This window comes from Cervus canadensis, chromosome 5 (genome assembly GCF_019320065.1).
Source record: "Cervus canadensis isolate Bull #8, Minnesota chromosome 5, ASM1932006v1, whole genome shotgun sequence".
Classification (NCBI taxonomy): domain Eukaryota; kingdom Metazoa; phylum Chordata; class Mammalia; order Artiodactyla; family Cervidae; genus Cervus; species Cervus canadensis.
Genome location: NC_057390.1, coordinates 1,214,863 through 1,227,669, shown reverse-complemented (window position 1 = coordinate 1,227,669; position 12,807 = coordinate 1,214,863). Strand labels below are relative to the sequence as shown.

Below are 12,807 nucleotides of genomic sequence, written 5' to 3'. Positions count from 1 at the left end.
CACCTGTGGGGGTCATAAGAGATGGAACATATGCCAGACATCCTCTATCTGCCTCTCCATCTCTTATTCTCCACCCTTCTCAACCCTGCTCTGGGCTGAGGAAATTGATCTACATAACTTGCATCACACCTAGAGCCAGGAATCCTGGAGTGCAAAGTCAAGTGGCCCTTAAGAAGCATCACTATGAACAAAGCTAGTGGAGGTGATGGAATTCCAGCTGAGCTTTTTCAAATCCTAAAAGATGATGCTATTAAAGTGCTTCACTCAATATGCCAGCAAATTTGGAAAACTCAGCAGTGGCCACAGGACTGGAAAAGCTCAGTTTTCATTCCAATCGCAAAGAAAGGCAATGCCAAAGAATGTTTAAACTACCGCACAATTGCACTCATCTCACACGCTAGCAAAGTAACACTCAAAATTCTGCAAGCTAGGCTTCAACAGTACCTGAACTGAGAACTTCCAGATGTTCAAGCTGGATTTAGAAAAGGCAGAGGAACCAGAGATTAAATTGCCAACATCCACTGGGATCATAGAAAAAGCAAAGAGAATTCCAGAAAAACATCTACTTCTGTTTCATTGGCTATCCTTTGACTGTGTGGGTCACAACAAATTGTGGGAAATTCTTCAAGACATGGGAATACCAGACTACCTTACCTGCCTCCTGAGAAACCTGTATGCAGGTCAAGAAGCAACAGTTAGAACCGGACATGGAACAACAGACTGGTTCCAAATTGGGAAAGGAGCATGTCAAGGCTGTATATTGTCACCCTGCTTATTCAACTTACACGCAGAGTACATCATGCGAAATGCCAGGTTGGATGAAGCACAAGCTGGAATCAAGATTGCTGGGAGAAATGTCAATAACCTCAGATATGTAGATGACACCAGCCTTATGGCAGAAAGCAAAGAGGAACTAAAGAGCCTCTTGATGAAAGTGAAAGAGGAGAGTGAAAAAGCTGGCTTAAAACTCAACATTCATAAAACGAAGATCATGGCATCCGGGCCCATCCCTTCATGGCAAATAGATGGGGAAACAATGGAAACAGTGACAGACTTTATTTTCTTTGGCTCCAAATCACTACAGATGGTGATTGCAGCCATGAAATTAAAAGACACTTACTTCTTGGAAGAAAAGCTATGACAAACCTAGATCACATATTAAAAAGCAGAGACATTACTTTGCCAACAAAGGTCCATCTAGTCAAAGCTTTGGTTTCTCCAGTAGTCATGTAAGGATGTGAGAGTTGGACCGTAAAGAAGGCTGAGAACTGAAGAATTGATGCTTTTGAACTGTGGTGTTGGAGAAGACTCTTGAGAGTCCCTTGGACAGCAAGGAGATCCAACCAGTTCATCCTAAGGGAAATCAGTCCTGAATATTCAATGGAAGGATTGATGCTGAAGCTGAAGCTCTAATACTTTGGCCACCTGATGCAAAGAGCTGACTCATTGGAAAAAACCCTGATTCTGGGAAAGATTGAAGGCATGAGGAGAAGGGGACAACAGAGGATGAGATGGTTGGATAACATCACTGACTCAATGGACTTGAGTTTGAGCAATCTCTGAGAGTTGATGATGGACAGGGAAGCCTGGCATGCTGCAGTCCATGGGGTCGCAAAGAGTCGGATATAACTGAGTGACTGAACTGAACTTATATCAGGGGAATTCTTGCCCTCTGGATCCAGTTAGGTTCTGAGAACAGGAAGCCCCACCTAGAGATCAGAGACAGGGAGAAGAATAAGATGGAATATCCCTGCCCCTTGCCTGCCTTCTTGTGAGATCACCTTGGGGTTTCTGTGTTCCTTGATGAAGGTCACGGCTCCTCTGAAGGTATCACTGAATACAGAGTTCTCTCTTCCAGGATCCAGTAGTCCCTTTCTGCTCTTCCCTCCAAACGTAGAGGTAGTAACAGCTGAACTTCACAATAATACAGAAAGTGGGAAACATGTGGGCAGATAAAATAAGACTGGCCATGAGTGGATAACTATTAAAGCTGGATGATATGGACATGAGGGTACTTCATACTGTCGCTACTTTTGTGCAAGTTTGGAATTATTAAATGTGAAAAGTTAGAAGAATCGTTAGTTCAGAAGTTACTTGCTGGGACTTCAGTGTGGCCCATTGGTTGACTCTCTGCACCCGGTGCAGGGGGCACAGGTTTGATCCCTGGCTGGGGAAGAGCCCATGTGCTGCGTGATGTGGCCAAGTGAAACAAAACAAGATAAAAGAGTTACTAAAAAAAAAAATAATAATTACTTGCTGATACAGTAAAACTCATCTATTATTGCTGGATGCCACTGATATCATGAAGAAGGTCTGTGTGAAGGTTTCAGAAGAAAAAACATATTGAAACAAAATGCAAATGACGAATGCTATTTTTATGATGGTCAAATCAAACAGCATGTTCAATGGAAAATATCAAGATGATATTATTCAGAATGTGTGTTTAGATTATTCTTTTATGGATCAAGAAAAAAGCAAACAGATATATTACATTTATCTTTTAAAATATGTTATGAGTGGATCTTGCTTCTAAACCTAGAGAAGGGAGTGGCTACCCACTTCGGTATCCTTGCCTGGAGAATTCCATGGAGAGAGGCTACAGTCCATGGGATCAGTAAGTTCAGTTCAGTAAGTTCAGTTCAGTTGCTCAGCCGTGTCCGACTCTTTGCGACCCCATGAATCACAGCACGCCAAGCCTCCCTGTCCATCACCAACTCCCGGAGTTTACTCAAACTCATGTCCATAGCGTCGGTGATGCCATCTAGCCATCTCATCCTCTGTTGTCCCATTCTCCTCCTGCCCCCAATCCCTCCCAACATCAGGGTCTTCTCCAATGAGTCAACTCTTCCCATCAGGTGGCCAAAGTACTGGAGTTTCAGCTTCAGCATCAGTCCTTCCAATGAACACCCAGGACTGATCTCCTTTAGGATGGACTGGTTGGATCTCCTTGCAGTCCAAGGGACTCTCAAGAGTCTTCTCCAACACCACAGTTCAAAAGCATCAATTCTTTGGCACTCAGCTTTCTTCATAGTCCAACTCTCACAACCATACATGACCACTGGAAAAACCATAGCCTTGACTAAATGGACCTTTGTTGGCAAAGTAATGTCTCTGCTTTTTAATATGCTATCTAGGTTGATCATAACTTTCCTTCCAAGGAGTGTCTTTTAATTTCATGGCTGCAATCACCATCTGCAGTGATTTTGGAGCCCCAAAAAATAAAGTCTGACGCTGCTTCCACTGTTTCCCCATCCATTTCCCATGAAGTGATGGAACCAAATGCCATGATCTTAGTTTTCTGAATTTTGAGCTTTAAACCAACTTTTTCACTCTTCTCTTTCACTTTCATCAAGAGGCTTTTCAGTTCCTCTTCACTCTCTGCCATAAGGGTGGTGTCATCTGCATATCTGAGGTTATTGATATTTCTCCCAGCAATCTTGGTTCCAGCTTGTGCTTCTTCCAGCCGAGTGTTTCTCATGATGTATTCTGCATATAAGTTAAATAAGCAGGGTGACAATATACAGCCTTGATGTACTTCTTTTCCTATTTGGAACCACTCTGTTGTTCTATGTCCAGTTCTAACTGTTACTTCCTGACCTGCATATAGGTTTCTTAAGAGGTGGGTTAGGTGGGATCACAGACTTGGACACAACTGAGCGACTAACACTTGCTTCTAAATAACCTGGGATAGGAAAGAATTAGAGATTACAGAAGAAGCAAGACTGGCTGTGAGTTTATATTTGTTGAACTGGGAGGATGGAGACATGGAAGTTGGTTACACTATTTTTTTTATAATTTTATCTATGCTTTAAATATCTCCATAGAGTGGTTTCAAAACATAAAACATAAACTGCATGTCCAGTATGTGACCATTTTCAGACTTAGAGAATGAATTTATGGTTACTAGGGAGAAAGCATCAGGTGGGAGGGGTAGAGTGGGAGTTTGGGATTGACAGGTACACACTGCTATCTTTAAAATAGATAACCAACAAGGACCTGCTGTATAGCACAGGGAACTAGACTCAGTATTCTGTAAGAGCATAAATAGGAAAAGAGTTTGAAAAAGGATGGATATTTGTAAGGACATTACTGAATCACTTTGCTATATATCTGTAACTAACACATCAATATTAATCAATTATATCCCATAGAAAATAAAAATTTTTTAAATGTGACCATTTTACGTTAAGTCTGTATTAGCTTTTATGATTTTAGGAAGTGTATTATGTTATTTCTCATTCACTTCCTTAGATTCTGCAATTTCTAACATATTCTTCCATCTCTTCCCTCTCCCCACAACTCTTAGTTTTGTCTGCTATATGGAACCAAGCTCGTGTTCCAGGAGCGAGCCTGGTATCTGGAACATAAATATTTGACTCCCATGACCAGCATGAGGATTAGGCGTCAGGTAAGAATCCCCCCCTGGAGAAGGCAATGGCACCCCACTCCAGTACTCTTGCCTGGAAAATCCCATGGACGGAGGAGCCTGGTAGGCTACAGTCCATGGGGTTGCACACAGTCAGACACGACTAAAGTGACTTAGCAGCAAGCATCCCCCCGGGGTGCAGAAGAAACCCTTCATACCTCAGCTGTCGGCTCTTTGTTTTTTTAGAAAACAGTCCTGCCAATCTTTTGTTGGTGGTTTCTACTCATGAATTTTTATGCCTCTGGGATTTCACATCCGTGTTTTCATTGCCGACCGTGATCATATTACACTTCAGAGTTTAAGTGACAAGGAAATGATTCAAGGTTTTTTCTTTTTAATAATTTTTTTAATTGGAGGATGATTGCTTTACAATGATGTATTCATTTCTGCAGAACAACAACATGAATCATCTGTAAGTGTACATACATCTCCTCTTTCTTGAGCCTCCCTCCCCCACTGTTGAATGAACTTCTGATGTGTAATGGATAGGAGGGAATCAAAAGTGTTATAAAAAAAATTAAAAAGTGGCATGAAATAATTTTCATTTTCTTACTTCTTACCAAAGCCTATTAAGTCATTCTTTATATTTGGAAAAAAAGACCTGGTGGTATTTTGTCAGTAGTTGCAATTGGAATTCAGTATGACAACCACAGAGCACCTGAAAATGAAGTAAGATCCAGCAGATCATCACCAAGATGCCGCTCTAGAAAAAGACCATCAAACAAGCATAATCATCCAGAAGCATTTTCTGGATTTCCCCTTTCTCCCAGGCCCCCTGTTAGATGCTAAAAAATACACACAGGTATATTGTCAGTCTCTGCATTCAAGGGAGCCTATTATAGCTGCAGACACAAAACTGCCTTTATTAACACAAATAACACAACAGAATGGAGCTCTTTAATGAACTTGACCACAAGAATAATTTCAGAGTTCAGTGGACACTTAGGAGTTAATGGGCTTTCCTGGTGGCTCAGACAGTATAAAGAATCTGCCTGCAATACAGAAGACTTGGGTTTGATCCCTGGGTTGGGAAGATCCCCTAGAGAAGGGAATGGTAACCCACTCCAGTATTCTTGCCTGGAGAATATCATGGGTTGAGGAACCTGGTGGGCTACAGACTATGGGGTTGCAAAGAGTTGGACATGACTGAAAGACTAACACTAGGAATTAATGGTGTTCTTTCTCAACCTTGAAGAGGGGGAAATTCACAGTGGAGGAAGAGATCCAAATGAGAAGGAAGAAATGCAAGTGAACCTTCAGAAGGGGTTGTTGTTGTTGCTCAGTCATGTCCGACTCTGCAACCCCATGGATTGCAGCACGCCAGGCTCCTTGTTCATCACCAACTCCCGGAGCTTATTCAAACTCATGTCCATTGCGTTGGTGATGCCATCCAGCCATCTCATACTCTGTCGTCTCCTTCGCCTCCTGTCTTTAATCTTTCCCAGCATCAGGGTCTTTTCTAATGAGTCATTCTTCATATCAGGTGGCCAAAGTATTGGAGCTTCAGCTTCAGCATCACTCCTTCCAATGAATATTCAGGACTGATTTCCTATAGGATGAACTGGTTGGATCTCCTTGCTGTCCAAGGGACTCTCAAGAGTCTTCTCCAACACCACAGTTCAAAAGCATCAGTTCTTCAGTTCTCAGCCTTCTTTATGGTCCAACTCTCACATCCTTACATGGCTACTGGAGAAACCAAAGCTTTGACTAGATGGACCTTTGTTGGCAAAGTAATGTCTCTGCTTTTTAATATGTGATCTAGGTTTGTCATAGCTTTTCTTCCAAGAAGTAAGTGTCTTTTAATTTCATGGCTGCAATCACCATCTGTAGTGATTTGGACCCAAAGAAAATAAAGTCTGTCACTGTTTCCATTGTTTCCCCATCTATTTGCCATGAAGGGATGGGCCCGGATGCCATGATCTTCGTTTTTTGAATGTTGAGTTTTAAGCCAGCTTTTTCACTCTCCTCTTTCACTTTCATCAAGAGGCTCTTTAGTTCCTCTTTGCTTTCTGCCATAAGGCTGGTGTCATCTACATATCTGAGGTTATTGACATTTCTCCCAGCAATCTTGATTCCAGCTTGTGCTTCATCCAACCTGGCATTTCGCATGATGTACTCTGCGTGTAAGTTGAATAAGCAGGGTGACAATATACAGCCTTGACATGCTCCTTTCCCAATTTGGAACCAGTCTGTTGTTCCATGTCCGGTTCTAACTGTTGCTTCTTGACCTGCATACAGGTTTCTCAGGAGGCAGGTAAGGTAGTCTGGTATTCCCATCTCTTGAAGAATTTCCCACAATTTGTTGTGACCCACACAGTCAAAGGATAGTCAATGAAACAGAAGTAGATGTTTTTCTGGAATTCTCTTTGCTTTTTCTATGATCCCAGTGGATGTTGGCAATTTAATCTCTGGTTCCTCTGCCTTTTCTAAATCCAGCTTGAACATCTGGAAGTTCTCAGTTCAGGTACTGTTGAAGCCTAGCTTGCAGAATTTTGAGTGTTACTTTGCTAGCGTGTGAGATGAGTGCAATTGTGCGGTAGTTTAAACATTCTTTGGCGTTGCCTTTCTTTGGGACTGGAATGAAAACTGAGCTTTTCCAGTCCTGTGGCCACTGCTGAGTTTTCCAAATTTGCTGGCATATTGAGTGAAGCACTTTAATAGCATCATCTTTTAGGATTTGAAAAAGCTCAGCCGGAATTCCATCACTTCCAACTAGCTTTATTTGTAGTGATGCCTGGGGTTAGTGAAGTGAGCAAAATCATAAAAATTGGAGTAGTTAGGATAGATATGCTAAGAAACAGTGAAAAGACCAGTTTAATTGAAGTCTCAAGCAGTAGAAAAACTTGGGGGTATGTCCAAGGGATGTGGGAAAAAGCCTACTGAAAGAGCTCCCAGGGGCCAAAGCTGGAACACTTAGAGCAATAAAACAGAAAATGTCGTTTTGGATTATAACCCAAAGTATAAAGTTACTAAACATAAGCCAGTAATCATGTAAGCACATAGTTAAACAAGTAATATAAATGGGATAAAAGAGATAAAGTAAAAGTGTTAGTCAAGTCTGACTCTTTGTGGCCTCATGGACTGTAGCCTGCCAGGCTCCTCTGTCCATGGGATTCTCCAGGCAAGTACTGGAGTGGGTCTCCATTCCCTTCTCATGGGATCTTCCTGACCCAGGGATCAAACCTGGGTCTCCTGCACTGCAGGCAGACTCTTTACCTTCTGAGCCACCAGGGGAACCCTAAGTCTTTCTTAAAGAATTCCACATGATAATGGCCCCTTTAGGAGCTTCATTTTCCTTCCCTTGAGAATGAGTTGGACTTAGAGACTTCCTTCTATTTTAAAGAATCAAGTTTGGAAACCGAAAAGAGTTTCTTTACAGTGGAGAAACCTGGAGATCCCATGTTAACCACATGATTAGGGTTAATATCGTCAGTAGTAAGTCATGTTGGTGATATGGACCTCCGATATGATGTGATAAGAAGAGCACTTCTCTCTTCCCAGAACCCACGGCCCCAGTCCAATCAGGAAAAAACGTCACACAAAACCGAACTGAGGGGTGGTCCGCACAGTACCAGGCTGGTGCTGTTCACACGGTCAGTCGGTGGAAAACAAGGAGGGACCAAGAAAGCATCCATAGCTAGACGGACAAGGAGCCGCGGTGACTGAATGCAGTGTGGCACCTGGGCGGCGTCCCAGGACGGGAAAAGGACGTTCATAGAAAAACTGAAAAATCTGAATGAAGTCTGCATTGGCCAGTCCTTGTTGTTTAGTCGCTAAGTCCTGTCTGACTCTTTTGGGACCCCGTGGACTATAGCCCATCAGGCTTCTCAGTCCATGGGATATCCCAGGCAAGGATACTGAAGTGGGTTGCCCTTTCTTTCTCCAGGGGAGCTTCCTGACCCAGGGATCGAACCTGTGTCTCTTGTGTCTCCTGCGTTGGCAGGCAGATTCTTTACCCCTGGCGCCGCCTGGGCTACAGTCCATGGGGTTGGGAAGAGCTGGACACGACTGAAGTGACTGAGCAGGAGCACTATACTCCAATAAAATTATTTATTAAAAAAAAAAAATCAAGCCAATCTCCCAAGCCTTTCCTGGCTGTGATAAGTACCTGCTTTCTTTTGTCTAGCACGTCAGTGTTGGCAGAGTTGGTCCGCTTTCATGAGCCAGTGTAATCCCTATTCACAGGCTTTAGTGTGAATAGCTGCTAATCCACTGTAGAGATGGGGAAGCTGAGGCTGATTTGTGACGGGTAGTGAGAGGGGAAGGTGAGGCTTCTAGACTCAGGTTTCCTGCTGTTCTAGAGTTCCCAGGCCTGAACTGTAGGGTGCGGTGGTTCCACCTTTGTGCCTCAGTGAGAGACCGTGGCTCAAAGGTGTTCTAGTGACGGTGCCCCCAGGGCTCCATCAAGAAAAGAGCTCTGTACTTGCCGTTACATCCTTACGTGTCTGCAACAGTTGCGAGCTTTGTTCTTAGAAAGCTTAGTGTCTGGGCCTTATCCCATTTCAGTTTTCATTAACCTTGATGTTTGTACTAATTTTACTTTAGGTAGTTGTCAGCATTAAGCAGGAACTATCAGCTGACTCTCATCTTCAGGAGGGAAAATCTTTCAAAATAAGTTACCAATTGTGTATCTCCCCTAAAACCAACTTCATGTTGCTTAAAAACAGATGAAACAGAACAAAAACTCCAGCTTTTTAAAATGACGGAGTTTTGTGTGTATGTTTTCCTGAATACAGGTGTCTGCGTCTTCTTTTTTATTATTATTTTTTTAATTTTTAAAACATTTTTAATTGAGAGATAATTGTTTTACAACATTGTGTTGATTTCTGCATACATCAACATGAATCAGCCATAGGCACATACGTCCCCTCCTGCTTGAACCTCCCTCCCACCTCCCACCCCATCCTGTCGTAGCCACGTGTTCCAGGAAACAGACTCACTCAGAAGGACAATGCACATAGTGGAGTGCAGTTTATTACACCGTCAGGCCCAAGGCAGAGTCTCCTCTTAGCCAAGGACCCCGACCAGTTTTTGTGAAAACCTTATATACCCTAAGTGTACTTGCTCAAACCCACCTCCCCAGATTCCTTGAAACTAGTCTGGACAAGGTAAAAGAGAGAAACGATCAAAGTTAACCCATGATTCATGTGTCACAAGACTAGATAAAAAGTGGACATTTATCAATAGGCCTGTGGCCATATCCCGATAAACATAATGGAATTTACCAGTTTGTTCTGTTACAGAGATAATTAGCATGTTCTTTTAGGCAACGGAGAGTCCAAGTCCAAGTCCTGAGGCTCTTTATCCGGGGGGCCTGGTTTCCCATTGGTATGCCACTTCTATAGACACCGGGCATGGAGTTCAGAGTCCACTGGGAGGTGACCATGCGTGTAGCCTAATGTTCGCAGCCTGGGCGAAGACGGGGCCCAGCTCTGTCTGTTTCCTCCTTCAATCCCACCCCTCTAGGTTGTCACAGAGCCCCAGTTTGAACTCTTTGAGCAAATTCCCACTGGCTATCTGTTTTACTTACGGTAGCGTATATGTTTTCACCCTACTCCCTCAATTCACCCTACCCTCTCCTTTCCCCCTGGGTCCACAAGTCTGTTCTCTATGTCTATGTCTCTATTTTTGTTGTTGTTGTTTAGTCCCTAAGTCGTTCTGACTCTTTGCAACCCCGTGGATTGTAGCCAGCCAGGTTCCTCTGTCCATGGGATTTCCCAGGCAAGAATGCTGGAGTGGGTTTCCATATACTTCTTCAGAGGATCTTCTTGACCCAGGGATTGAACCTGGGTCTCCTGCTTCGCAGGCAGTTTCTTTACCACTGAGCATCGCTGCCCTGCGAATAGGTTCATCAGTACTGTCTTTCTAGATTCCATATATATGCATTAATATGCAATATTTATTTTTCTCTTTCTGACTTCCTTCACTCTGTAAAATGATGTATTTTAATAGAAAGGAGTATTTGGCCTTGAGTCCTCCACCTTATTTTACACCAGCCCTTAAAGGAAACTAAGTTTTCAAGCTGGCTCATTTTTCTCTTTGCAGTGTTTGCTCCCTAAACTCCCAGGCACAGCAGTCTTGCTCTGTCAAGAGCCCACCGGTTTGGGAACAGTGGCTCTTGCTGATGTTCAGAGAAGCATGTACATGGATGTGTGGTCAGCTCTCACTCAGAAATCCTCATGGGAGGAAGCTTTTCAGTCTATGTGGGTCGAGAGAACCACAGCCCAGCTGTGGCTTGCAGATCAAAAAAGACCCTATTCAACATGGTAAAAATAATACTTAGAAAAATGCTGAATCAGTTTCTGCCTCCTGCCCTGAGCCCAGATCATGGAACCATGTGAGAATGGGGGTTTTCAGGGACCTTCAGGGAAGTGAGGGAGGGCTGTGTAACTCAGCACAGCAATGAGGAGGGCCACTCCTCACCTCCCAGAGGGCACAGGAGGCTGCCTGTAAGGGGAATCCAGTTAAAAACCCAAAACTCATTCAGGAAGAGAGAAAATAAACACTGATCATGGTCACAGCCAAGCAGTCATGACATCTCCACAATATTTGATCACACGATACCCCCAGCTGTTACTCCTTCGCCCAGGTGCTGCCTTGATGGCCGGCTTGAGTCATGACCAACCATTTCCTTCCTAAGTGCCCTGTTTCTGTTAGAGCCGTGGATGGCTGGCGCCTCTTCCCACCCGAGTCCTCCTCTCATGCCTCTAGACCGATTGTTTGCATTTTGGTGTGTTAGGGTGAAACCCAGATTCACATGTTTTGTACCCTCAACAGCAAGTGACACAGGGGTGGACCCAGCACTTAACAGCCTTAGTCTACCCCAGTAAAAGGAATGTTTCTTTTCCTCCTGGAACGAGAACTGCTGGGAGACTCAGCCACAGCAAGGGGTACGGGGGAGCCTGTTGATGGCAAGTGATCTTGCCTCTTCTGCTATATTTGCTCAAACAACCATTAAGATTTGGGTCTTAGGCTCAGTTTAGTCCATCAAATAGCTGCATGCACACGTGTTCAGTCACTTCAGTCATGTCCAACTCTTTGTGGCCCCTGGACTGTAGCCTACCAGGCTTCTCTCTGCATGGCATTGTCCCAGGCAGGAATACTGGAGTGGGTTGCCATTTCCTCCTCAAGGGTATCTTCCCAACCCAGGAATCAAACCCATGTATCCCCAGGCTCCTGCATTGGCAGGCCAGTTCTTTACTGGGCTTCCCAGTTGAATCATTAAGGAGGAAAAACATTCAAGCCTGTTGACTGACAGATTCAAGTAGCTCTGAGTTAATGAAGTAGCTCTGAGTTGATGAAGCCACTATCACATCAATTTATTCTTAGGAAGTGGCTTGGAGTAAGAATGTGCAGAGTGGCAGATACCAAACCCCAAACTAGGATGCCACTTGGCTCCTTCGAATTTAGAGGGTGGATGATACTTATTTACTATTTCAAACTATGTGCAAAATATAAATGCAGTCATTGCCCTGTGCCATAAAGACTTGGAGTGAACGAAACAAAACAGGAAGAAAAACTTGGAGGAGAGTTCCAAGATGGAAAGACAGTATTGGGATATTAACCCTTCTCCTAAAATTTTTACTTCAAGAACAGGTACCCTGTGCTCATACCCCTGAGGCTTAGAAATGGTATACGTGCCCTTCTCTTCCTACAAACAGGCTGTCTTCCATGCTGCATTAAATGTTTCTTTTTAAATGGCCGTGCAGATTTCCTATCCTTCCATTTCCGTTTCTCCAAACACCTGGATCAAGGCAGCTTAACAGATGTTCAGATATTGGAACCAAATGCAACATGAACTGAGATTTTAGGCAAAGGGTATTGCAAACATTCGTTGGATTGGGAAAGGGAGGAAGACTTTCTCTGTCCCTTGGCTTCACCTACTACCTACAGACTCTCTCTCTCTTTTTGGTAAGGAACTTGGGAAAAGATCTCTGGTTCTCCCATCCCCATTCCATCCACCTAGGAAGGTCTATCTGACTCAGCTACAAGTCAGTGGTGAGGTTCTGAGAACACTTGGCTGTGTCCTCCAGGCTGAGTGGAGAAGCTGGTATGAAGAGAAGCCACAAATACCGTTTCCATCAGAGAGGGGAGGGGCGGCTCCTGATGGTGGATGCTTGGTCAAGAAGCCAGGGTGTCACTGAAATAATATCACAATGGAGTAGTTTTACAGGGAGTGCAATTGCATCATTAAAAATTAAAAATTAGAAATTAAAAATCTAGTTTGAGATTAACCCTTTGTCTGTTGCTTCGTTTGCTATTATTTTCTCCCATTCTGAAGGCTGTCTTTTCACCTTGCTTATAGTTTCCTTTGTTGTGCAAAAGCTTTTAAGTTTAATTAGGTCCCATTTGTTTATTTTTGCTTTTTTTTTTTTTTTACT

General features: G+C 43.5%; 1 protein-coding gene across 10 annotated transcripts in view; it reads left to right on the top strand.

The window, feature by feature from the left end:
* The window catches only part of ACOXL (acyl-CoA oxidase like), a 352,738-nt gene that overhangs the window by 319,169 nt on the left and 20,762 nt on the right, over window positions 1-12,807 (top strand). For 8 of the 10 annotated variants that reach the window (XM_043467731.1, XM_043467729.1, XM_043467722.1 and 5 more), the window contains one exon: window positions 4,307-4,408. The exons of the other annotated variants lie outside the window; for them this stretch is intronic. In XM_043467731.1, the coding sequence (XP_043323666.1) occupies window positions 4,307-4,408 (102 nt within the window). The remainder of the gene's footprint in view (window positions 1-4,306; window positions 4,409-12,807) is intronic. 10 annotated transcript variants of the gene reach the window in all.